This window comes from Phascolarctos cinereus, unplaced genomic scaffold (genome assembly GCF_003287225.1).
Source record: "Phascolarctos cinereus isolate Bilbo 61053 unplaced genomic scaffold, phaCin_HiC Scaffold_726;HRSCAF=1367, whole genome shotgun sequence".
Classification (NCBI taxonomy): domain Eukaryota; kingdom Metazoa; phylum Chordata; class Mammalia; order Diprotodontia; family Phascolarctidae; genus Phascolarctos; species Phascolarctos cinereus.
In genome coordinates, this window is record NW_027556098.1 from 354,895,282 (window position 1) to 354,922,873 (window position 27,592).

The 27,592-nt window shown below is 39.4% G+C and overlaps 1 protein-coding gene across 1 annotated transcript in view; it reads right to left on the bottom strand.

The window, feature by feature from the left end:
• CSMD2 (CUB and Sushi multiple domains 2) overlaps nt 1-27,592 on the bottom strand; it is a 974,125-nt gene that overhangs the window by 173,301 nt on the left and 773,232 nt on the right. Inside the window, 6 exon segments of the mRNA XM_078157010.1 lie at nt 11,643-11,767; nt 15,787-15,990; nt 18,183-18,278; nt 19,785-19,898; nt 23,013-23,129; nt 25,252-25,446. Of these exon segments, the coding sequence (XP_078013136.1) occupies nt 11,643-11,767; nt 15,787-15,990; nt 18,183-18,278; nt 19,785-19,898; nt 23,013-23,129; nt 25,252-25,446 (851 nt within the window).

Below are 27,592 nucleotides of genomic sequence, written 5' to 3' on the forward strand. Positions count from 1 at the left end.
CAGCTAGTAAGTATTTGAGTCCAGATTTGAGCTCAGGAGGGTGAGTCCTCCTGTCTCTAGGCCTGGTGCTCTTTCCATTGTACCACCTAACTACTATATCTGTATCTATCTATGCTTATACATACACACACACACACACATACATATATACATACATATATACATATACATATATATGTGTATACACACACACACACACACACATATACATATATATCTGTGCCTCTTTAAATAGAGCCTAAGGTGACATTAACTTTTTAAAGTTGCCTCATCAGACTCATAATAACCTTGCAGTCCACTAAATTCCTCAGATTTTTTTCAGACTTACTCTGGAGCCAAACTTCCTCTAATTAGTACTTATGAAGTTGATATTTTTAACCTAAGACTTTGTATTTATCCTCATTCTATATCATTATATTAGGATTGGCTCAATCTTCAAACCAGTTTAGATCTCTCTTGATCCTTACTCTCATACAATGCTATCTATCCCTCACGATTTGTGTACGTGGAATATTGATAAGCATGCCTACAAAGCCTTTATTCATGTCACTGAAAAAGTTATTAAATAACATAGAGCCAAGAATACACCCCCATGGACTCCATTTACTAAAAACTGACACTGAGCAATTCATGATCATCCTTTGGATCCCATCCAGTCATTCAACCATTTCAGAATCTACCTCACTGGATTCCTGACTGACTTGGCCTCATTTCTCCATCTTGTCCACAAAGACAGCAGGAGAAGAGACTTGGTTAAATGCTTTGCTAAAATCTCTATATATTATAGCACTCCCCCACCAAGTAGGCTGGCATGAATTACTCTTAATGAAGCCACTCCATCCCACAGCAATTCTGGGATTTGAAGAAAAATAGAACAGGTTTTTGAAGGAAAAGAGAGGAGCATCATTAACTTTCAAATGAACATACCCCCAGAATAAAGACGTGGTGGTGTTTGGGGTTGTATCTACTGACCTGAATCACAAATTGAGGTGATATCTCTCTCTGGACAAGCTTATTAGCTGAAGCTATGTATTCAAGATGTCCACAAACAAAACAAAACAAAGTAAAACAAGTTTTTTCGGGGGCACTATTGAAATTATTCCAAAAAGTAACATTTTCCTTATGGCTGACGTTGGAAAATCAGTGAAGTGTTAATAGGGTAAAAATATTAATTTCTAGCTTCTAAAATATTTTAACTCAAAATTTCTTTTGAATAATCAAATAATATCATATGGACACTGCAGCCAGAGCCAGAGGAGTGTTGTCTAGGCAGTATGAGTGGCCTCATGTCACGATCAGACTGATCATACCAATTTAGCAGAACAGACTCAACTACAATGAAGGCATTTCTCATCTCCTACCCTGAACATACTGTGTTGTGGATTTTCTTACAAAAAGTAGATATCCTGGTTAACTTCAATTTAGACTCCTATGTAATTCTTACTGGTGACAACTGTATTTCTTAATGTTTGCAATGCACTTTTAACTATTTAGAAGTGCTATCACACCTGTGACCTCAATATATGTTCACCACCTTCTTTAAGGTAGGAAATACATTGATAACCTGGAGAATACACAGAGGAGAGTGACCAGGATGGTAAGGATCAGCAAAATGAACTGTGGATTTTTAACATGAAAAAGAAGATTTGGATGAGGGTGTAGAGTGTGGAATATAATCACTAGTTTCAAGTATTTTAAGGTCTGTCATGTAAAAGAGAGATTAAATGCGTTCTGCTAAATCCCAGATGGCAGAACTGGAGACAATGAAAAGAAACTCTAGAGAAGCAAATTTTAGCTCAATGTCAGGACAATCACCTTGATAAACAGAATTATCCACAAGAACCAAGTACTGACTCGGGAAATAGTGAGTTCCCTATTAATGAAGGTCTTCAAGCAAAGGTGAGATGGTCATTCATTAAAAATGTTATAGGGAAAAGTATGATTCAAGATTAGATCACTCTTGAGGTTCTTAGATACTATATTTTTTAAAATGAGAAAACTGACGCCAAAAAATAGTTTATAGTAAGTCAGAGAAATAGGTGGGACTAGATCCCAAAGTATCCATGACTCAAACTGTATCCCTATCCACTGGACCTGGACACAGATGAATTTGTCCCCCAATGTGAACACTTGAGAAACTTTTTGTTTGACTTCGAGCCATGTTCTTTCTGGCCACTCAAGTTTTTGATAAACCAGTCCAATTTTCACTGCCAATTTACATGGCAGGTCCAGAAGTCCTTAGAAAAAGAAACCTTGAGCTCTACTTCTAATCAGGAAAGCCATTTAAAGCCAAATGGCAGAAGCCATAAGCATAAAAGAGACAGAATATAACTCATTTAAGCCCAACATTTACACTGAAGCAAGAGATGAGAAGAGACTTTGGAAAATGTTCTTCGTATTCAGCTGAAATTTGCCTTTCTGCAGCTTCTTCCCATTACTCCCAGTTCTGACCTATGGCCAAGCAAAACAAAGTTACTCCCTGGTTTACATGACAGATGCCCTGTTATGTCCTATTCACAGGACAGGATTTTTATGGATTCCAATTATATCACTCCTCTATTTGCCCAATAGAGTATCAACATTTTTAAAATGAGGTCCTCAGAACTGAACCCAATATTCCATTTCTGGTCTGAGGAGGACAGATTAATAGCAGGACTATTGCATCCCTTGTTCTAGATGCCAGATATGCTATAATTTAAGACTGCATGGACTCTCTTGCTTGCCATTTTCCCTTCAGTTTTGTATAATATGCAAATTTTATAAGTATGCTATTGATGCTTTCAATTAAGTAAATTATAAAAATCAAACAGAACAGATATCCTTTATGGGCAGTCATCTGGTTTCTGGCTGAATACCCCTAGGGACAGGTAAGCTCACTACCTAATAAAGCAACCAATTCCGTTTTTTGAACTGGTCTATTGTTAACTCAACTGAAGTAATAAACATTTGTCTAGACCACTCTATAATTTGCATTTAGCTTCTAGGACTGTATCTATTATTATCTATGTAGTAAGAGTGGGATTACTTAAAGACATTGCAGATTTTCTCTTTGAGAAGCAGAGCCAAGATGGTAAAGGCAGGAACTTTCCTGAGATCTCCCCTAAACCCCTCAAAATAATTTAAATAATGATTCTAAACGAATTCTAAGCAACAGAATCCACAAAAAGACAGATTAAAACAATTTTCTAGCCCAAGACAACTTAGAAGGTCAGCAGGAAGGGTCTGCTGCACTTTGGTGAGAGTGCAGCAGAGTCCGGCACAGGCTGTGCCAGCTTAGCACAGCCCCAGAAAACCAGGAGCGGGCCTTGGGAGCTGCTGAATCAGTAGCGGCAGCAGCTACTTCTGGAGATCTCAGGCCACAAACAACTGGTCAGAAGGAGATTACAGGGATTTCTTTGCTAGCACTGAAGCAGAACTCTGTTGCTTTGCCCATAATAGTTTCCAGGTTACATTCCTGGGTGGCTGTCCCAAGGTGAGCAGGAACACTAGCACACTAGAGTCTGTAGCCACTTTGGAGCAAGAATCCTCCTCACAGTTGCAGGGCAGAAAAAAGTGCTCATGGTCACTCACAGACCAGAGCACAGGCCAGGAGAAGAGTAAATGCACCTTACCTTAGATCATACCACCTTGGAAGAACTGAAAACTTAAAGGTCCCTCAAAATATCCCTGAAAACAGCTGCACAAAACCTCTGAAGCTTGGGATAGTGTTCTCTCCACCCTGGAAACAAAGCCCTACTTTAATAGAGTTAAAAGTCAAATAATAGGCTGGGAATGTGAGCAAAAAGTGTAAAAAAACAAAAACAAAAACAAAAAAACTCTGACTCTTCAAAGTTACTATGGTGACAAGGAAGATCAAAACACACATTCAGAAGATGATAACAAAGTCAAAGTTCCAACAGCCAAAGCCTGCAAGAAAAATATGAATTGGTCTCAGGCCATGGAGGAGCTCAAAAAGGATTCTGAAAATCAAGTAAGAGAGGTAGAGGAAAAATTGGAAAGAGAAATGAGAGCAATGCAAGAAAGTCATTAAAAACAAGTCAACAGCTTGATAAAGTAGACACACACATACACACACACAAATGCTGAAGAAAATAACACCTTAAAAAACACACTAGGCCAAAGAGTAAAAGAGGTACAAAAAGCCAATGTGGAAAAGAATGTCTTAAAAAGTAGAACTGGCCAAATGGAAAAAGAAACATAAAAATTCACAGAAAAAAAAACTCCTTAAAAAGTAGAATTAGAATGAAAAAGGAGGTACAAAAGCTCACTGAAGAAAATTATTCCTTAAAAATTAGAATTGAGCAAATGGAAGCTAATGATTCTACGAGAAATCAAGAAACAATAAGACAAAGCCAAAAGAACAAAAAACTGAATACAATGTGAAATATCTCACTGGAAAAACAACTGACCTGGGAAACAGATATAGGAGAGATAATTTAAAAATTACTAGACTATCTGAGAGCCATGATCAAAAAAAAAGCCTACATATCATCTTTTTTTTTTTTTATGGGACCTCACACTTTATTTTTTTTTCCATTCATTTACCATGATTTATTTAGCCATTCCTCAATAGATAAGTGATCAACTAATATGAACAAACAATTCCCAAAAGAAGAATTTCAAATTATTAACAATCATATGACACCATGTTGCAAATCACTAATAATAAAAGAAATGAAAAATCAAAGCATCTCTAAGGTTTCACCTCACAACCAGCAAACTGACATAGATGACAAAACATGGAAATAGTGTTGGAGGAAATAGTATGTTTGTATACACACACATATACATATATGCACATATATACATACATACACACACATACCCTGTGACCCAAAGATCTCCTTCCTAAGCATGACCCCCCCCATGAGGGTCAATGACAAAAAGAAAAGCACCATATACACAAAAATATGTATGTCAGCATTTTTTGTAGCAGCAAAGAACTGGAAACTCAGTAGATGCCCATCAACAATCATCATTTAAGCTCCTACTTTGCACAACGTACTACACTAGGCACTATTGACGATACAAAGATATATGTTATTTGTTCCTGCCTTAATGAGTCTATAATGTAATAAGGGAAATAAGGTATAGTACATGAATAACTACAAATGAAAGAACCATAGCTTTTAAATCTGGAAAAGACATTAGAGATCACCAACTACAGCAGCTCTCAAAGAGGTCTGAAGACACCTAGGGGTCCCTGATACCCCTTCAGTAGGTCCAGATAATCAAAACTATTTTCATAATAATACTAAAACATTATTTGCCTATAGAAATACTCTTTCCTTCTCCAATTACATACACATATGAGGCCAGATTTTCTTCATATACTTCAACTAAAACAACATTTTCTTTTTTTTATATTCCTTTTTAATTTTTTCCCTTATTTATTTATTTGTTTATTTATTTATTTTTTAATGTTTTTTTAAATATAAATTTATTTATTTTTAGTTTTCAACATTCACTTCCACAAGTTTTTCAGTTCCAAATTTTCGTCCCATCTCACCCCTCCCTCCACCCCAAGATGGCATGCATTCTGAATATCCCTTCCACTAGTCTGTCCTCTCTTCTATCTCTCCCCCCTTCTCTTATCCCCTTCCCTATTTTCCTATAGGGCAGGATAGACTTCTGCACCCCATTTCCTGTATTTCTTATTTCCCAGTAGCATGTGAAAACATTTTTTTAAACATGTTTTTAAAACTTTGGGTTTCAAATTTTCTCTCTTCCTCCCTCCCCATCCACCCTCATTGAAAAGGCAAACAACTCAATATAGGTTATACATGTGCAGTTATGCAAAACACTTCCACAGTAGACATGTTGTGAAAAACTAACTCTATTTCCCTTAATCCTATCCTGCCCTCCCATTTATTCTATTCTTTCTTTTGACCCTGTCCCTCCTCAGACATATTTGCTTCTGATTACCCCCTTTCCCAATCTGCCCTCCTCTCTATCATCCCCTGCTCTCTTGTCCCCTTCTCCCCCTATTTTCCTGTAGGGTAAGACAGATTTCCATACCCAATTGAATGTGTATGTTATTCCCTCCTTAAGCCAAATCCTATGAGAATAAGATTCACTCATTCACTCTCACCTTCCCCTGCTTCCCCTCTTTCCTGTTTTTTTTTTTTTGTGAGATAATTTACCCCATTCTACCTCTCCCTTTCTTCTTCTCCAAGTATCATCCTCTCTCATCCCTTAATTTTATTCTCCAGATATGACCCCTTAATCTTCAACTCACCCTGTGCCCTCTATCTATCTACATATACATACATATAATTTTTTTCCTTCAACTACCCTAATACTGACAAAGGTCTCATGAGTTATAAATATCATCTTTCCATGCAGGAATGTAAACAGTTCAATCTTAATAAGTCTCTTATGATTTCTCTTTCCTGTTTACCTCTTCATGTTCCACTTGAGTCCTGTATTTGAAAGTCAAATTTTCTATTCAGCTCTGGTTTTTTTCATCAGGAATGCTTGAAAGTCCTCTATTTCACTGAATGACCATTTTTTTCCCCTGAAGGGTAGGTGATTCTTGGTTGTAATCCTATCTCCTTTGCCCTCCAGAATATTATATTCCATGCCCTGCAGTCCTTTAATGTAGAAGCTGCTAAATCTTGTGTTATCCTGATTGTGTTTCCACAGTACTTGAATTGTTTCCTTCTGGCAGCTTGTAATATTTTCTCCTTGACCTGGGAACTCTGGAATTTGGCTATAATATTCCTAGGAGTTTTCCTTTGGGGATCTCTTTCAGGAGGAGATCTGTGGATTCTTTCAATTTCTATTTTGCCCTCTGGTTCTACTATATCAGGGCAGTTTTCCTTGATAATTTCTTGAAAGATGATGTCTAGGCTCTTTTTTTGATCATGGCTTTCAGATAGTCCAATAATTTTTAAATTCTCTCTCCTGGATCTATTTTCCAGGTCAGTTGTTTTTCCAATGAGATATTTCACATTGTTTTCTAATTTTTCATTCTTTTGGATTTGTTTTACAGTGTCTTGATTTCTCATAAAGTCACTGTCTTCCAATTGCTCTATTCTAATTTTTAAGGAAGTATTTTCTTCAGTAAGCTTTTGGACTTCCTTTTCCATTTGGCCAATTTTCTTTTTAGGGCATTTTTCTCCTCATTGGCTTTTTGGACCTCTTTTGCCATTTGGGTTAGGCTATTTTTTAAGGTGTTATTTTCTTCAGTATTTTTTTGGGTCTCCTTTAGCAAGCTGTTGACTTGTTTTTCATGATTTTCTTGCATCACTCTCATTTCTCTTCCCAGTTTTTCCTCTACTTCCTTTACTTGCTTATCAAAATCCCTTTTGAGCTCTTCCAAGGCCTGAGACTGATTCATACTTTTCTTGCAGGCTTTGGATGGAGGAGCTTTGATTTTGTTTTCTTCTTCTGGTTGTTTATTTTGATCTTCTTTTTCACCAAGTAAGGTAATATAGTCTGACTCTTTCTGTGCTGCTTGCTCATGATCCCAGCCAATTACTTGAGTTTTAAACTCTTTGTTAAGGTAAGAGTCTGCTTCCAATATGGAGAGTGTACTGTCCCAAGCTTCAGGGGTTTGTATAGCTGTTTTCAGAGATACTTGTAGGGACCTGTAAATTTTCAGTTCTTCCAAGGTGGTATGATAAGGGGCAAGGTGCTTACTCCTTTCCTGGCCTGTGACCACAAGTACTCCTTTCTGTCCTGTAACTGTGATGAGGGTTCCTCTGCACAGCCACTATAAGCTCCTCCTCACCCCATCACCGCTGCCCAGAACTGTGACCCAGATCCAAACATGGGCAAAGCAAGAGATTCCTGCCTCAGCATTGGCAAAGAGATCCCTGCAATCCCTCTCTGATCAGCCACTGGATTCCCCCTCAGTCTGTGGGCCGGAAGCATGGGAAGCAGCTCCCCCCACCCCCCGGGCAATGCTCTTGGGGAATGGAGCTGAAACCCCACCTACCTCTCTGAGCACTGAGGAAACAGACTTTTCCTACTGACCTTCTAAGTTGTCTTTGGCATTGGTGGATTGAGGAGTCTGGAAACCGCCACAGCTGCCCATGATTCAGTCCTCTGAGGCCTCCTCCAGTTTTGCTGCGGCATGCACGTCCACGCCGCGCTGTGCTGTGCTCCCAGCCCGGCACGATACACCTTTCTGATCAATCATCCAGGCTGTCTTGGGCTGGAAATTTGTTTCCCTCTGTCTTTTTGTGAGTTCTGCTGCTTCAGAATTTGTTTAGAGCCATTTTTTATGAGTATTTAGAGGGGTTTGGGGGAGAGCTCAGGCAAGTCACTGCTTTCACTCCCTACATACCATCTTTCAAGGAATTATCAAGGAAAACTGCCCTGATATCCTAGAATCAGAGAGTAAAAATAGAAATTGAAAGAATCTACCAATCACTGCCTGAAAGAGATCTAAAATGAAAACTTTCAAAAATATTATAGCCAAATTCCAAACCTCCCAAATCAAGGAGAAAATACTGCAAGCAGTCAGAAAGAAACCATTCAAGTATTGTGGAGCCACAGTCAGCATAACACAAGACATAGCAGCTTCTACATTAAAGGATCAGAAGGCTTGGGATAGGATATTCTGGAGAGCAAAGGAGCTAGGATTACAACCATGAATCACCTACCCAGCAAAACTGAGTATAATCCTTCAGGGGAAAGGCTGGATAGTCAATGAAATAGAGGACTTTCAAGTGTTCTTGATGAAAAGACCAAAGCTGAATAGAAATTTTGATTTTCAAATACATGACTCAAGAAAAGCATAAAAAGGCAAAGAAGAAAGGGAAATTATAAGGGACTTAAAAGGTTTAACTGTTTACATTCATACATGGGAAGATGATACTACACTGTAACTCATAAGAACTTTCTCATTATTAGCGGAAACAGAATATATATACACAGACATCACAGGTGTGAGTTGATTATGAAAGGATGGTATCTAAAAAAAGCAAAATTAAGGAGTGAGAGAGGAATGTACTGGGAAAAAAAGGGAAAGGGAGAGGTAGAATACAATAAATTATCTCACATAAAAGAGGCAAGAAAAAGCTTTTACAGTGGAGGAGAAGAGGGGGGAGGTGAGGGAGAATGAGTGAACCTTATTCTCATCAGAATTGGCTCAAAGAGGGAATAACACACACAACTGGGTATAGAAATCTATCTTACCCTACAGGAAAGTAAGAGAGGAAGGGGATAAGAGAAGGAGGTTATAGAAGGGAGGGCAGATTGAGGGAGGGGGTGGTCAGAAGCAAAACACTTTTGAGGAGGGACAGGGTGAAAGGAGAGAGAGAACAGAATAAACCAGGAGGTAGGGATAGGGAAATAGAATGGAGGGAAATACAGTTGGCAATAGTGAAAAAAAAATCTTTTTGAAGCAAGTTTCTCTGATAAAGGCCTCATTTCTCAAATATATAGAGAACTGAGTCAGATTTGTAAGAGTAAGAGCCATTCCCCAATTGATAAATGATCCAAACAAATGAAGTTTTCAGATGAAGTAACCAAAGCTATCTACAGCCATCTGGAAAAATGCTCTAACTCACTATTGAGTGGAGAAATGCAAATTAAAACAATTTTTTGGTGCCACCTCATACCTATTAGATTGGCTAATAGAACAGAAAAGGAAAGTAACAAAAGACAGAGGGGATGTGGGGAAAATGAGACATTCATGTACTGTCAGTGGAATTGTGAACTGATTCAACCATTCTGTAGAGCAATTTGGAACTATGCCCAAAGGGCTATGCATGCCATGACCTAGCAATACCACCACTAGGTCTGTATCCCAAAAAAGATTTTTTAAAAAAGGAAAAAGATTTATATGCACAAAAAATATTTATAGCAGCTTTTTTCTCATGGCAAAGAATTGGAAATTGAAGGGATGCCCCTCAATTGGGGAATGGCTGAACAAATTCTGGTTTATAATTATGATGGAATACTATTATGTATGCTATGGGAAATGATGAGTGGGACACTCTCAGAAAAGCCTGGGGAAACTTGCATGAGCTGACACAAAGTGAAATATACTGTATAAAAAGTAACAGCAACATTGTTCAGTGATCTGCTGTGAATGACTCAGCTATTCTCAGCAAGACAATGACCAGGATAACTCTAAAGACTTAAAAAGTGCTATCCATCCCCAGAGAAAGAAATGATAGTATCTGATTACAGACTGAAGCATACTTTTTTAACTTTCTTTATTTTTCTTGAGGTTTTTTTTTTTTGGTTTTGGGGGGTTTTTTTGAGGAGGGGAGATAATGTCTTCTTATGGAAATGTTTTGCATAACTACACATGTATAACCTATATCAAATTGTTTGCCTTCCCAATGGGAGAAGTTGGGGAGGGAGGAAGGAAGAAAATTTAGAACTCAAAGCTTTAAAAACCAATGTCAAAAATGGTTTTTGCATGTACCACTGGTACAGAGAATTACTATCTTCAACACACAATACCCTCCTTTAAGCCAGTGAAGCTGTCTTTCTGAAGTGATGCCAAAGGGCAAATGTTTCAGGGCTTATGCCCTTCCTATGAGGACTCTCTGTTATAAGGAAACGGTTTATGTAGCAGTCTCCCTTTGGGGTTACTGACCACATATATGAGACAAATACTCAAATATCCTGGAGAGTTAGCTCATCCTAATTATTTGTTTCCTTCTCGGCCTATGCAGTACAACTTACTGAAGTACCCCTGTTATTACATCACTCTCCAGCTCACAGACTTCAATAGTTCCCCACTGTCTACAGGATGAGGTTTAAACTTTAGCCTAGCAGTCAAAACCTTACTCAATCCAAGTCTGATCTGACTTTCTAGCTTAGCATCACAATTACTTCATTTTCAGTGCTGTATGGTGCTCAGAGACTATTTAGTCTAAACTCCTCTTTATGTGAGCTGCACAGTGGATAGAACACTAGGCCTGGAGTTAGGAAGACTCATCTTTGTGAATTCAAATCCAGCTTCAGACACATCCTAGCTGGGTGACCCTGGGCAAGTCACTTAACTCTGTTTGCTTCAGTTTTCTCATCTGTAAAATGAGCTGGAGAAAGAAATGGCAAACTATTCCATTATCTGCCAAGAAAAGCCTGAATAGGGTCATGAAGAGTTGGACACAACTGAAATGACTGAACAACAAAAACAAAATAGTACTTATAAGCAGTTAGGTCCATCTCCTCACTGCCTACAAAATACATCAACTTTTGGGCATAAGCTTTTGCTCCTGTCAGTATGTTTGCCTAGAAGTCCTAAATTAGTCTATCTCTGTTTTTATTATGTGACATATTTTCAGTTGAATATACTGAAACTAGACTGAAAACATGAAAAATCTCTTATTGATCTCAATCGTACATATTCTTCAAAATCCAACTCAAATTTCATATCTCCACGATACCTCTCCTGACTACCCTGACCCAGAGTAATCTCTTCTTTCACAGGACCCCATAGGACCTTATTATATGTAATCTTCATTTGGTCCTTACTCCATATAGCCTTGTATTAATTATTTTTTCCATGTATCCCTATCCTGTCTTCCCTGTGAAGCTGGCAGGTGGGGATTGTGTCTTATGCATTTTTTCATTGTCTAGAGAAGCCTAACATAAGATCATGCAAAGAACAGGTGTTTGGGAAGTGGATATTGATGGAACGATTGACTAATAATATATTCTGATGCTCCTACCTGTATGCCAGCCCCCTCTGGGACAGTGATCTTCCATACACAATTAAGACTGTTCAGGTAGGGCTCTGGGAAGCCAGGCGACAGAATTGTACCTTTGCGCTCTGTGAGGTTCCCTCCACAAGGCACTGCAAGAGGCAAATATCAGGTCTTGTAAGGAATTTATTCTGTAATATAAGGAGATTCCCCACTCACCCCCAAGGTTCTGTACTAGAATTGAGAAAGGCTGAAACTCCTGTAACACTGTACTTTTGACTAAGGATAAGAGGCACAGCTTAGGTCATGGAAGTGACAAATCTGGATTGAGCTATGACCATCCTAGTGGAGAGAAGTAGGCAAACAATCCATATCCTAGACTGGTACCAGACCTCCTCTTGCCTCTAAACCATCTATATAGAAAACACTCCTGAGATCACATATCTCTGCAGAGCCTACAGAGAGTCTCTCCTATTGAAAAATGCACCACCTCTATCCTCCATCCTTCAGGTTTGAGGCCAGTTAGATAATTTTTTTTTGTCCATTGCTAAGAAAGGAGATATGGAGATAGAGATCATTAGAGTGATTAACACAGATCTGAGTACAGCCCCTTATTCCAAAGGAATGTTACTAAGGCTAGTGTTTAGTCTTATCTAACCTACTCAGGAAAAGTATTCTAAAACAGCTGGTGTTTGCTTAGCCTCAACTGGGATATCTAGTCCCCTTTGCCTACGTAAGTTATAACTACTTGGCCCTTAACATCTTAAAGTCCTTTAGTGTTTAGACTTATTACTGTTTGAAGAGAATTGGCCTTCTGGGAGCAGTTGTAGGTGTGGCCTCACTTCCCACGGCCAGGCAAAGAGGGGGCCTGGGAGTGAGGCAGATTGGTAGCAAAGAGGAAGACCAAAGAACTCACATGTTTTTCTGTGTCCTTTTTGTATCAATGAGTATGTCCACTAAGCTGGTCTGTATATAGGTTGGTATGTATTATCAATAAATTTTGTAGCCCGATCAAATGTGAGGGTTGTATATGCTGAAACTCTGAACCAGACACACTTCTCTATATCTTATTATCCCCCTGAGCTACTGTCCATTAACCTTCTTCACTGCCAAACTTCTTGAGTGAGTAGCCTATACTCACTGTCTCAAAATCTTCATCACTTACTCCTGAACCCTTTCCAATCTGGTTTCCATCCCTACCACTTTACTAAAACTTCTCTATCAAAAGTTACTAATGACCTCTTAATCTCTCAATTTAATGACCTTTTCTCTGTCCTCATATTACTGCAAGAGAATGCAGGATTTGATAGTGTTGACCACTCCCTTTCTTATGCACATTATTCTCTTTTACCTTGGGTTCCACAACTTTGCACTTTGCTGATCCTTCAATTTCTAAGAATTCTCTTCACATTCCCACCCATTAAATGTAGGCATACCCCAAGGCCCTACACTTGGATCTTTTCTCTTATATTCTTATATTCTTTCCCTTGGCAACCTCATAGTTTCAACTATCATCACTATGTAGAGACCTCCCAAATCTGATCTCTAATACTAACCTTTCTGCCAAGTTTCAGAGTAACCTATCCAAATGCCTACTGGAAATCTCCACCTGCATATTTCACAAACAACTCAAGTCCAAAAAGACCAAAACCAAACTCATCTGCAAACCTGTTACCCTTCCTAACTTCTGTCAATGGCACCACCATTCTTTCATTCACCTAGGCTTGAAATCTCCCAGGCATCTTTGACTTCCCCTCCTTTACACCAAGTAAGCTGTCAACCCTTTTTTCTTCTGTCTTTGTAATCTTCCTTGATGTTTCCATTGCCATCACCTTTCTCATTACCCTTTTCATGGACTATTGTAATATCCCCTAACAGGTATCTTAGCCTCTAGTCTTCCCAATAATCACTAATAATCCATCCCTCACAGTGATGTGTATTACTCTTACTAATACATAATTTTGATGACATATACTGCTTCACTGCTCAAAATATTAAACTAAATTCAGAAATACTTCTTAAGCATTTGGGTGTAAACCACTGTGCTAAGTGCTGAGGGAAATACAGAATTCATTTAACACATCCCTCTCCTCATGGATATTACAGTTTAGCAGTGAAATATATCACACAGCCTAGTGCCAATGGATCTGTGATCTTATATGTGAATATTCCCTCATACAATGCAGATCACAACTCCTTCTGCTTGTACTCTTATCCATGTGTTTCTGTGTCCCAAGGGGCCTTCTCTGCTATCTCTTGATTATTCCTTCCTCTTTCTCCCTGTATTTATTTCTCTTTGTTTCATAGGTAGGTGGAATAGGGGAAGGTGAGGGGGTGGAGGTGGGGGGGGCTGAGGCAGAGATCAAGTGGCTGGCTTACTGGTAATGAGCCTCTCCCCACCAAACTATGATAGTCCTAACAAAACAGACATAATCTGTCATTGGAAGCGTACATGAAACCTTTTTATGCTATGGGACAACCTGCCAGATCTTAGAATGATGACATGGCCTTCAGGAATCCAGGGTCACTCCCTCACCTAAGGGGATTACAGTAAGACTTTACAGGCACATACCCAAATAATAATAATAATAATGACAAAATAATTCATCCACATAAAAAAGTTGCAAGCACAATTCTACTTGAAGACCAAGATGAGGTGAAATGATTATTGATTGAGGTAATCAGGAAATGAATAATGTCAAATGTCTGACATTCAAAGATCTAGAACCTGCCATTCTCAACTAATCTAGCTGATTCTCAGAATTTAAGATTTTTCTTACAACCTACAATTAAAGCATAAATCTCATCTATAATATTTCTTAAAGATGTCATATAACCTATTGTTGAAAATCTCATAGAATCAAAGAATTAGAGCCACAAGAATCTTAGAGATATTTTTAGAAACTCTGCCTTGAAAGAAAACTTACTATCTCCCACAGAAGGACATTCTAGTTATTCTTTTTTAACAATTCTACTCTTAGAAAAGTTTTCTCTACAGAGCAGAAATCTGCCTCCTTATAATTTTCTAATTCTACTCTCCTCCTTTCATTTACTTACTATCTACACCAAGAATTCTGTGTTCCAACCAAATCAGACACTTGCTGTTCCCAGAATTTATCCCCTACCCTCCAGCCTTCATACTTTGCTCATAGCTTCCCCTGCTTAGATTGTACTCCTTTCCACTCCCATCTTCACCTATCAAATCTATAACAATGATAATGATGAGAAGAAGGAAGAGGATGTCAAGATAATAACAGAAGCTAGCATTTATATAGTGCTTTGAGGTTTGGAAAATGCTTTACAAATGTTACCTCATTTTATCCTCACAGCAATCTTGGGAGATAAGGTACTAAATATTACCCCCATTTTACAGTTCAAGGATATGGAGGAAGGCTGACTGTGGATTTCCTCAGGGTCAGATAACTAGTAAGTATCTGAGCCTGGATTTAAGCCCCAGGTCTTCCTGACTTCAAGTTCAGCACATTATTTACTATAAAAACTAGCTTTAAAACCCAGATTAAATGGCATATCTACCACGAAACCTTCCTTTATGTATAGTATGACCTCGTGTCCTCATCTGTTTTCATAGCTATTTCTTTGTATTTCTTTTATGCACTAACATTCTATTTGCATTATAATTATTTGTGTACATATGTACTCATTCCAATTAGACTAAAAACTCTTTGAAGGTAGAGACAATTAAAAAAAAAACAAAACTGTATCACCCTGAGTAGCTAAAACAATATAGGAATGACTAAATGACTGAATGAAAGAGATCCAGAAATCTGATCCTGGATTCTACACTTTAGGCTGTAGTGGCTTTTGATACTCAATTTTCCATTAACAGTAGAGTAGAGTAGTGGCAAGATGACACAATCAGGAGGGGAATTCCAAACCCTTAGTTTTTAGCTATGGTAGGTAGTGTTTTACAAATTTGTTTGAGGATTCAGGGTCATGACACAAAAAGTGACTTCATTCATGCTAACGGACAGGAGACCATTTATTAATCATCTCTAGAAAGATACAATCCCCACACAATTTACTTGGAGGTGATTTTTCTTGTAATTTTGCTACCACCCCCAAACTGGAACTTTCATGGGATCTTTTTGAAAATCTGTACCCCACACTGGAATATGGTCCCCTCCAGCCTAATCCACCTCCAAACACTCACCTACACAGGTGGGAACAGAAACATTCCACTGAGCTAGGGCCCCAGGCACTGTAAGGCACTCAATATGACGCGAGCCTTGTAAGGAATATCCAGAGTTGCACTCGAAGCGGACGACAGCTCCCACTGAGAAATCACTTCCAATCCTCCTGCCATATCGGGGTTCAGGTACAGAGCTACATTGTGTGGCACTAGTTCGGGGTACCGCTATATGGAAGAGAGTGATAAAGAGAGACTGTTGACCTACAACTGCACCATACATGAATGTCCTTTATTGTTGCCCAAAACTAAAACCTAGTAACAGACTGGTTTAAATAAGGTCTTGTACTTCCACCTAAGATTTCTACATATTCTTGTAAAAGGATCAACAAGGATCACGCCCACTTTGCAGATAAGACAAATAAACCTATGCTTTGCTCAAAATTTCTTGTGAGTCAGGGGCAAGGAATCCAGGAATCTCATTCAATACAGCCAATAGTAGGGCAAAAAGGATACTGTGGGGTACAGAGATAAAAGAGATGCTCCTACTTCATAGAAGGAGAGGAAATTACTATAGTAAGTCAAGTTCAGGGCATCAGCACTTCCTGATGCAGTGTCACAGACAGGAGAAATGGGTCTATCCTTGATCAGGCTGGCCTAATGATGGTAAGTGGTAAATAGAAGGTATGCAGTGATAGTATAAGTAAAGAGCTAAGATAGGCTAAGAGAAAGTGTTAGTGGCATCACAAATGGTATTAAAGTTCCATGATTTTCTCCCCTTTGTGTCTTCATTGTGTTGACTATGGCTATTTCTATGGGTCTAAGATCTGGTTTGCTCTTCTCCAAAGACCAGCAGTAACAGGACAGAAGGAGAAAGTCCTAATGAAGCTATGTTCTAGATCATGTCTAGAACCCAAAGTTGCCTATTTGCTCAGCCCAATCCTTAGATTCCAAGATGTCACATGAGCCTTCTCTACCATTTCATAATAGCATACTAGTCCCATCATAATTAGAACTTGGGCATTATCCTAACTCAGTTTCAGAGTATGACCAATTTACCAAAGTAAAGATTAGCACTTATCTAAAGGGAAACTAAGATTATGAAATCAGATCCCTAATGTATCTATGACTTTTTCAGGGGGACATTGTCTTTGTCTACTACCACTCTATTGGCTCAAATTAATGATCATTCTTAAGTCTGATGCTTGCAAGGTAAGTAAGTTCTGCTCAAATTATTTTGCCTAGGCCCAGGCTAAATCCCACTCCAGCACTCTAGTCTCCTCTCTCCATAAGATACTGCTTTTATGCAGATGTTTATGAATGCAAAATTCACTCTTTCTTTTTCTTTAACTTACCTGAGCTGTTTTAAACAAGGTCATTGATTTATACAGGGAAGCTAAAACTACTGTACATGGGGTATAAGAGAACTCTCTGTAAGGTGTTGTCTAGGGATTGGGAAAAGTATCAGGATATGGCTAATTGCTTTATATCCCTCAAAAGAACAAGTGAATATTCCCAGAAATCAGGGCTGGCACCAAGCATAAGCAGATCTTCTTATATGATTAAAGAGGAGATAACCTGGTAGGTGGTTCCTCCACTACACAGGTCCAAACAACCAAATTGGCATAATATTTTCTTCCCCTTCCCTCACCCCCTGCCAGGCTGGAATTCCAACCATGAGAACTATTGATGGGTCAAACTGCTAAAATGAGGTCTTTATCTTCAGAATGTTTCTGTGAGGTATATCTCCAGAAAGCTTCCAAGGCACATTTGACCCAGAACCCTGGAAAGCCATGCTACAGACAGTGATAAAGCCTCAACACAGTCTAGTGAATGCTGGTTTCCTGACTATAGGGTAGTTAAGTTCCTGAGCAAAGTACCACTGTGACCAGCAACATGGTCTAAACAGAGATTCTTAACCTTTTTTGTGTATCATGGGTTCCCTCAGAAGTCTGGTGTAGCCTATAGACCCCCTTCTCCTAAAAATGTATAAAAATACATACGATTACAAAGAAAACAACAACTGTGAAACATAGTTGTCAAAATATTAAAATAAGTTCATGGATCTCTGGCTAAGAATTCTCACATAAACAAAAGGGTTTTAGAATCTGGATGCCCAAGGATTTATTCCATGGTGACCAACTGCCACAAATTAAAAGATGGAAGGTAAATGTTAAACCTGGACCCTCAGACCCATGGTTAGAGTTTCACTTTCCACATTTCCATCTAAAAGCCAGAATCACATATACCTAAGGGTTATGTGGACCTCAGGCTGATAATCCTCATCTAAAGATCGTTTGCAAGAACATACATTCTAATGGCTGGAGTGTATCTATGCCAAAAGGATCCTGATTGTGTCAGTTCTGTACTGACTGTTCAGCCCAGCTGGGAGCCAACTCTCTCTTCCTCATCTTACTTACCTTGGTAGACAAAGTGAAATCCTCTAGCTGTTGCTTGGCCTTTGGCACTGAACTTAATTAACACTTGATTGGAGGTGGCCAAAGGTAGTGATTCTCCTATGGAAAAAAGGGGTGAGAAGCAAGAGAATAACCCAAGGACCCTGGGTTACTAGCTAAAATTTGTCACAGTAACCAAGATTTCTTCTTTTCTAGCTAAGGTTCTCCTAGTCCTGAAAAAACTCCTTACTGGAAAATTGAAGCAGACTAGAAAGATCAGAGCATCACAAAACTTTGAACCTATAAGGAACCTCAGAAACCACCTAGTTCAAAGCCCTCATTTTACACATAAGTGAACTAAAAGCCCAGGGGTGTGAAATGAAGTGCACAAAGGTCATACATTTAATAAGTAACAAAGTCAGACCTCAAACCAGGTCTTCTGAATGAAAATCTAGGGCTCTGGCTACCTAGGCTAGATACAAATAATAAAATCTAAAAATGCTTTCATGTCTGTGTTCTCCTCACTTGTTCTTATACTAACTCGGTGGGGCAGGTCAGACAGGGACTGCCATCTCCACTTGACAGATAAGAAACCTTACCTAAGAGACAAGCCAAAGGCTACAGGTCAAGTCAAGCTTTAAGTCCCATCAGACTTGGCCATCTCCCAGCCATACTCCTTTGAGTTTGGGAAGATTAATCAGTAGTACCATTACAGTAATCAATACCACCACTGATTTTGGAAAGGGTATATCAATGGCTCTACTTAGCAAAGCCACAGCACATTGTCCACTACTCCCTAATTTGTGGGGCAGCAAGGTAGAGCAGTGGACAGAGGACTGGGCCTGGAATTAGGAAGACCTGAGTTCAAATCTGAACTCAGACACTAGCTGCATGACCGTAGGCAAATAACCTACCTCAGTTCCCTCATTTATAAAATGGGGATATTAATACCACCTGCCTCCCAGGGTTGTTGTGAAGATCAAGTGAGATAATTGTAAGGCACTTAGCACAGTGCTTGACATGTAGTAAGCACTATATAAATGTTAGTTATTATCACCCCCTTCTAAAATGTTAACTCTTTGAGGGCTGGGATTATTGCTGTTCTTGTATTTGTTTGTATCCTCAGGTTTTAGCAAATTGTTTGGCACAAAACACAATCTCAAACAAATGGTTTTTCTTTCATGCTTTCTTGTGTAGATGCCATAACTCATAATTCTGAAAAAAAAGGTTCAACCTATCAAATAAACCAAATAAGTGCTAAACTGTTTAGAAAAGGGAGGAATAGTATAAGCTCAGGTTATGTTGTTCGTGTGTGCGTGCATGTGTGCGTGTGCGTGTGTGTGTGTGTGTGTGTGTGTGTGTGTGTGTTGTGTGTGTAGGGAGGCTCCCAACATTTATGATTCTGCCACAGTGACACTGAATTAAATAAACATTTAATTTCATTTTAAAAACTATATTTAATCTGATAGAAATTATGTACTTTTGTTATGTTCAAAAGAAGGGCCAGCATCAGGGCATAAAGACAGAACTGGATTTAAAATTTCCTTAAGAACAAACCTTGACCCTTCCACCTCGTATTCCCCACTTCTAAGGCTTTCCTCCCCTCTCAGGTGTGTCCTCTCGTACCTGTGTGGGAGCCAGAAAGGGAGCTCAGAAGCCTTGAGTGCTGATTGTGTCCATCATGAACTTCCACTACATCATTAAGGGCTGTGTGAAAGAAGGCAAACTGGCCAAATACCACTGCGGAGGAAACAGAGGCCAGGTAGAAGACGTATATGAGAAGGAAGGCACATGTAAGAATTCAGGAAACATTTTCCTCCTAGGACATCCTATTTCATTCTTTTTTAAAAATTGTATTTTTTTCAATCAGTAAAAAGACACTTTCTTTACCTCCCAACCCAACTCTTCCCCTAATTAAGAAAATAAGAAAACACAAAATATCTTTTAAAAACACGAATAGTCAAGCAAAACAGATTTCTACATTAGTCATTCAAAAATATTTATATGTCTTATTTTGCACTCTCGAGTCCTTCACCTCTCTATTAGGAGATAGGTAACATGTTTCATTAATAGTCCTCTATAATCCTCCAAATCCAATTTTGGCTCTACTTATGATCTTATCCCATTCTAACAACCATTGCCTATTCTTTCTTATAAAATTCTGAACAGGACATACATCTTCCAAGAAGCTTTCTCTGATTTATCTCATGCAACTCTGATGGCTCCTCTACTTTATATTCCTATAAGATTTATCGCTGGTAAAATATTCACTTGCTTATATGGAGTCTAGCATAGGCCAGGCAGGCTCTCAGGTTTATCTTTTGAATGACTGAATAGTTTGCTAAGAATTTAAGTAGACTGGACCAGAAACCTGGGAAGCTCGCAGTGGACAAAGCTTAACTGGCAGATCCAGACTCCTTCCTGATCTTCCTTACACACAGTATGAAGAAAAGAGATAGGGAATCAAATCAAATCCCCTTCTGTCCTGGATACCAGAAGCTCAACCTTGATACTCTGCTATTTTTCCTAGAATAGAGATCTTTCAAGGAAAATAAAGAAACGCATAGGCCAAATCAGCCTATTTCTTGGCCTTTGACACTGAATTTAATTAACACTTGACTGGAGGTGGGCAAAGGTAGTGCACTGGAAAAGCAACAGATGATAAATTTGAGCCCACTTCAATTTGAATTATGGTGAAACCACTAGGCACCTGGAATCACTGAACGTCTTACTTGGAAAGACCCTAGGAAATCTCTACCATCCCAGGCAGAAATCCCCTTCTGCTACTTCTGATTAGTGACCACTTAACCTTCACTTAAATAATGCTAATGACTAGTAATTAATACTTAGCAAAGAATCCTGTTTGATAGTTGGACAACTCTAATTGTCTGGAAATTCATTTTCATGGGACAGCAGGTCCCAAGCAGAGCTACAGGAATCATTCCTTAGTAAGTATCCTCTGTGAGCAAAGGAAGCAGTTGGCCTAGGACAGCTGGACACATTCCAGGTGAAAAACTGAACTAGGAAGAAAAGACTTTTTATAGGGCTCCAATATCTGTGTACTCAATTTGGCTTGTATTTTGCTAAAATTTGCTGAGGGTACACTGATCTCTGAATACCTACACACACAACATGCCAATGGTGCATATGTTATAGCCCCTCTAATTGACTGGTAAGCCCCAAGTGCATTATCACTTTTAGGACCAATTAAGACAAACTGAATAAAGTAAGTCACGAGCCCACTAAGAGGTGTTTGTAAGATATCATGAGTATTAAAAAATTAGTTTAAAAGTCACAGGACCACAGAGTTAGAAGCATATTCAGAACACCCCTAGTCCAAACTATAACCAAACAATAAATTTTCCCTACAATATCTCTGACAAGTATTCTCCAGACTCTTTTTAAATACCTTCAGTGACTCTGACTCCTGAAGCAAACTGTTCAGGACAGATCTAATTATTTAGATCTTCCTCATCCTGCAATTTTGTTCATTTGTTTTAAAATAATGCTAAATAGAATCATGGCCTTAAGAGGTAGAAGAGTACTGACTGACTATCATTTAATGCAACCACCTTCATTTTTCAGATAAAGGAACTGAAGCCTATATACTCAAAGGGATCTGCCACAATCTCATGGTCAGGGCCTCTCACTCTAATGCCAGTGTTCTTTTTATCAGAAGTAGACCATAGTTAAGGGTATTTGGACAGAAAATAGCTACGAATGAGTAGGTTTCTCAGCAAAGGATGTTGTTAGGTTAGGGAGATCATTATTTCTGTCTCCACGTGAAGAAGTCACGTATACAATATGATGCAAACTCCTCTCTCCAAACAGAACTGAATTCTGGGAATAAGGACAAATGTCACCTTATAAAGATTGTAGGGAGATTTCTGCCCTGGTCCCTGACCCTGTCTCCAAAGGGCCATCAAGTAAAGAAAAGGGCATGTATTTTTTGGAAAGGCCCTGCTCTTTTTGCCATCTGTGTGTTCTCCAAGGGTACATCAAAGGGAGTCCCGGTTCTTAGAATCAAAGGTTTAGAGCAAGGAGGAGTCTTAGAGGTCATCTATTTTAGCCTTCTCATTTGACTAATGAGAAAAACGAGGCCCAGAGAAATTACATAATTTGCCCAAGTCACACAGTAATAAGTGGCAGAGGCAGAATTGGAACCCAGTTCCTCTGCCTTCAATTCTAGCGTTCTTTACACTGTGCCAATTAGGACTTGGGAGTCTAACTTTGTTCAATGACTCTTGGACTTAATTGTTCAAGGAGTCTGGTTTTTTTTTTTTTCCTTTTTGAACTTAGTACAACTGATGTTGTACTAGGCTATGCTGTGGGAGAATGACAGGAAGAGATAGAGACTCTGCCCTTAGGAGCTAATCAGGTGAGAAGATAAAACTCATACCCACCTACGAAAAATCCCCATACACACACACACACACACACACAACCATTGCTGGACACGTTCCAGAACCAGAAAAGAGTCATCATGATCATGATTCTGTACTGTGGCAGCAATGAGACCTTCTATGACAAGCACACATAGGGAATGCACACACTTTGGCCCTGTTCTGTGGGGCATATATTCTGGTCCTTTTCAGAAAGATATGTGTCCTACTCCGAGATACAGTAACTCTTTATTGGTAGTTTCCATGGCTAACTAAGGGTGTTGTGTTAAAGAGGATGTAAGATTTAGCCAGAAAGATCCACCACTCCGTGTACCATAAGAGGAGCTAGGGAGAAACATTCCCATGCCTCTTTTGGGACATATCCTACACTTTTTCTCCCTTGGACTTACAGCCATGACTATGGAGTTTCTAGTTTTCAGATAAAAGTGAGCAGACCACAGAAGGAACATACCATAGTCCTTTGGCACCACGATAAAATACAGGCAAACTTGTCCACGTGTATAATTTTGAGGGTAATTGGGCGATAAGACAACCCCATCAGAACCCACATACTGGCCCCCACAGGGTGCTGAAAGAAAACAACAGAGGGGCAGGTGACCATCAGCTTCCTCTTTCCCCATTCAGTTATCATGCTCCCTAGTCCTAGCATTCCCCCACCCCTACTTCAGGATAGCATGGGGAAATGATGTCGGGTAAGGAGTGAGAAAGGAGGTTTTCTTACCCTAAGAATATCTCTGTGGCCAACCCATCAATTGGTGTGTCCCTTAAGGGCTTCTCAAGAATGAGAAGAGCTCACACTGGCTGGCATGCATTTTTGTTGTTACTGTTGAGTCATTTCAGTCTTCATGATCCCTTTTGGGGTTTTCTTGGCAAAGATACTAGAGTGGTTTGCCTTCCTTCTCCAGCTTATTTTACAGGTGAAGAACTGAAGCAAACAGGTGGTAAATGTCTTTGGCCAGATTTGAACTCAGGAAGATGAGTCTTCTTAATTCTAAGCCCAGTGTTCTATCCACTGTGCGACCTATCTGCCCTGCTATATATTTAAATGACAAAATAACAAATTCTTATCTATTGTTCCTGACAAACTAGGCCTGAGAACATGGGCTACAGAACAAGTACGTTTTCAGTGGGAAAGAATAGGGGCCCTGACATTCTGGGGGTGGCAACAGGAGCCTGTTTAGAGTTGGAAAAGTGAAAGCATTGTTGTTGCAAGAATGAACTGAAGAGCAATGATTCTGGCCAGTCCCAACACAGGGTTTCTAAGCCAATGGTTTTGAAAAAAACAAAACAAAACAAAACAAAACCCGAATGTCCACACTTATGTCCATTTCATCCCTTAATGCTCATCTAGGAAAAGGGGTCAGCCTTTTCATAGAAACCCATGCTTCCCTGGAAAGGAGCATAGTGGGCTTCAGAGGAAGATTTTGATTGAGAGCCCAACAGCTCCTTCTTGTCACAATGAAGTCCAACCAGTACCTAAGCACTTAATATCCCCCTCTCTCCCCAACAGCTGTCCTACAGCTCTGACCAGCCAACTTTCTGAAAAGGCAGGTTAAGTTGTTTATTCTCTGAGGAGTGAAGGGAATATGCTTTCCCAAAAGGCATAGGCAAGAGGAGGGAGCTATACTTAAAAGAGCAGTTCCTAATCTGTGATCTATATCTTTTTTTAAAAAAATGTTTTGATAACTATATTTCAATTCAGTTGATTTCCTTTGTAATCCACTGTATTTTAGTTTATGCATTTAAAAACATGATTGTGAGAAGGTGTCCAAAGTCTTCACCAGACTAACAAAGGGGTTCACAACACACACAAAAATTAAGGAGTCCTAACTTAAAGGAAAACAGCACCTATAAGAGAGTGGTCTGACTTGGATCATCCAGATAACATCCTTGTAATAATGGGCAGTCAGAACAGAGGGCAAGATATACAGTCTCCAAGGGCTACATTAAAATTAAAATAACTCTGAAGGGTCACAGTTTTTGAACACCAACCCTTACTTCTACTATTCTATATTTGAAACTAGAAGGTATTTTAAAGCTCTTCTAGTCCAGGCCCCTCATTTTAGAGATGAAGAGGCTGAGGCCCAGAGACTAAGGGATTTGTTCACTCTCATAAAGGCAATAAGTGGACAGCTGGGACTCTGATACCTTAGTTATCGCCTATATCAGAGTTATCCAATACTTACATAATGTAGCAAACATCTGAGTTAACTACTGTCGCCTTACTTATCAGACTAAAAACTTATTTAGTTGAACCACACTTTATCTGATAACATTTTATTCATCAATATCTCATCTTCCTCATGCTTTTTGTTTTAATCTAATACCTTAGTTATCTGGCCACCTCCTCAAAAGGTTTTAGTAGGAAAGGGCCACAGGATGGAGGGTGGGTTGAGTGTAGGAGATCAGAGTAGACAAACTGTCCAGTACAGTTTTGCAGAAAATTAGCAACCCTGTCCTCATGCCACCAAAAGCTGTCTTAAGAGACACCTTTGGCAGAGCAGTCCTGGAAGTCATTAATCTCTCCTTTATACAGGTATCCTTTCTAAACTGTGCCTCAGTTGTACTTAGTTTCCTCTATGCTGGTTCCACAATACTCTCTCTCTCTTGGTTATGTCCTCCCACGGCCTCACTGGAGCCCACCCTGGAAGGGTCTTCTCCTTTGCTAATCACATCCAGAGTCATATAACCTGTACAGATGGGTCGGGGCTTGTTCCACACAGGCTTCCCATCTGTTGCTAGGATGCAGGTTAATGTGGAGGCACCCTCAATCACATAGCCTCCGTTACAGTAGTACGTGATGGTGGAACCCAACTTCAGGTCTGTTCCAGTTCGTGTTCCATTCTTAATGGAACCAGGATCAAAACATGACTCCCGGGGATTTTCTGAAAAAGAACAAAACATTATTTCCCCATGTGCAATGAACCTGATCTGATGGGAAACACCTCAGTTTCAGAGGCAGGGAGTTGTGGCTGTGAGATCTCTGATTTCATTTCCAAAAATCTTTTACTTAGAGTGGAATCCTAGAGCTAATGTCACCTCATCCATTCCCCTGCCTCCAGGTATGGCTGTCACTGATATAACCCACAAGCAAAGCTTCTCAGAGGAACTCAGAAAAAGCTATGCCATAATCACTTTAACTCCCATCTGACACTTCTGAAACATTCCAGTATACACATCCTTGATCACAATAGGCAGACTGTAAATCAATAAGTATTTAAGTGACTACCATGTGCAAAAACACAGTGCTAGGTGCTTGGCAAAGAAAGACCAACTTAAACCATACCTGTCCTCATAGAACAGTGTATATCTAGATAAGTAAATGCAAGGTAATTTGAGGAGGAAGAGAATCCTGACATCTAGGGGAATCCAAAAACATTGCACAGAGAAAGTGGCACCTGGGCGGTACCTTAAGGATAGAAAAGGATTCTTAAGAGAGTAAGGAGCATATTATGAGTATGAGTGATATTCTATGCAAATATATCATAGTATAAGATGGGAACAGCTGTAAATTCAAGTCAACCAACATTTACTAAGTGCCTACTCTGCCAGGTACTGTGTTAGGTGCCAAGGACATGAAGACAGAAAGGCCTTGCCTTCATACAGCTTACATTCTACTGCAGGGAAACAACTTGTATATAGATAAAAAAAAATACAAAATGATTACAATTCCAGTAGAAAGGCCTTGAGCTGAACTTTGAGGAGAACCAGTGTTTCCAAGAGAAACAGGTGAAGAAGGAAAACATTTCAGGAATGAAGAATAACTTGTGTAAGTGAAGGCAGATGAAAGAGATGGAATATTATGTATGAGGAACTGAGCCAAATAAGGTGGAACAGAGGATATGTGAAGATGTAGTGCAACTTGCATAATCAATTTTAAAAGATAAATTACATTCATATTCTAAATGAATTTAAATGCCAACCAGAAGAGTTTATATTTGATCCTAGTGGCAACTGGGAGCCACTGAGACTTGCTGAGGAGAGGAGTTACATGATCAGATCAGAGTATTAGGAAAATCACTAGCCCTATCCTCATTTCCTTTGATGGAATCCTCTATGCCACTTCAACTACACACACAGACAATCACTCTTGATCTTGACATCACTCACAAATGTTCTATTCCATGTCTGAAATTCCTTTCTTTCACTGTGCTCTTTTATAAGTGTATCTTTCTCTGTGCTTATTCTTCATCCTTGAGGTGACCTCCATTCCCTCCACTCATCAATTCTTTCCCAGTCCATCACCTCTACTCTGACTACACTATTCTTCCTTCCTTATATCTACCACTTGGTGAACCAGTTCGCTTCTACAATATCCTCTATTCTTGAGGTCCTTGCCCTCTTATCCTATGGATGATCTTACCTGCCACACCCAGAACAAATGTAAAGCTCTCTGTTTGGCATTTAAAGCCCTTCCTACATCTCCAATCTTCTTACATTTTACCCTCTTCCATATAGTTTATGATCCAGTGACAATGACCTTCTTCCAACTCCATGCCTTTTCACTGGCTGTACCCCATGCCTGGAACGCTTTTCCTACTGCTCTTTACTTCCTGTATTCCCTAGCTTTCTTTAAATCTCCATTCAAATTCTAGCTTCTATAAGAAGTGTTAATGTTAGGGCCTTCCCTCTGAGACTGCCTACATTTACACTGTACATATCTTGAGTGTACATGATTATTTGCACGTTGCCTCCCCGATCAGAATATGAATTCCTTGAGGAAAGGGACTGGCTTTTGCCTTTGTTACATGTTGTTGTCCAGTCATTTCAGTCATGTATGACTCTTCATGATCCCATTTGGGGTTTTCTTGGCAAAGATATTGGGGTGGTGTGCCATTTTCTTCTCCAGCTCATTTTACAGATGAGGAAAGTGAGGCAAACAAGGTTAAGTGACTTGCCCAGGGTCACACAGCTAGTGAGGCCAGATCTGAACTCAGGAAGATGAGTCTTACTGACTCCAGGCCTGGCACTCTATACACTGCATGACCTACCTGCCCATTCTTTGTCACACTGAAAGCATGAATGACAGTT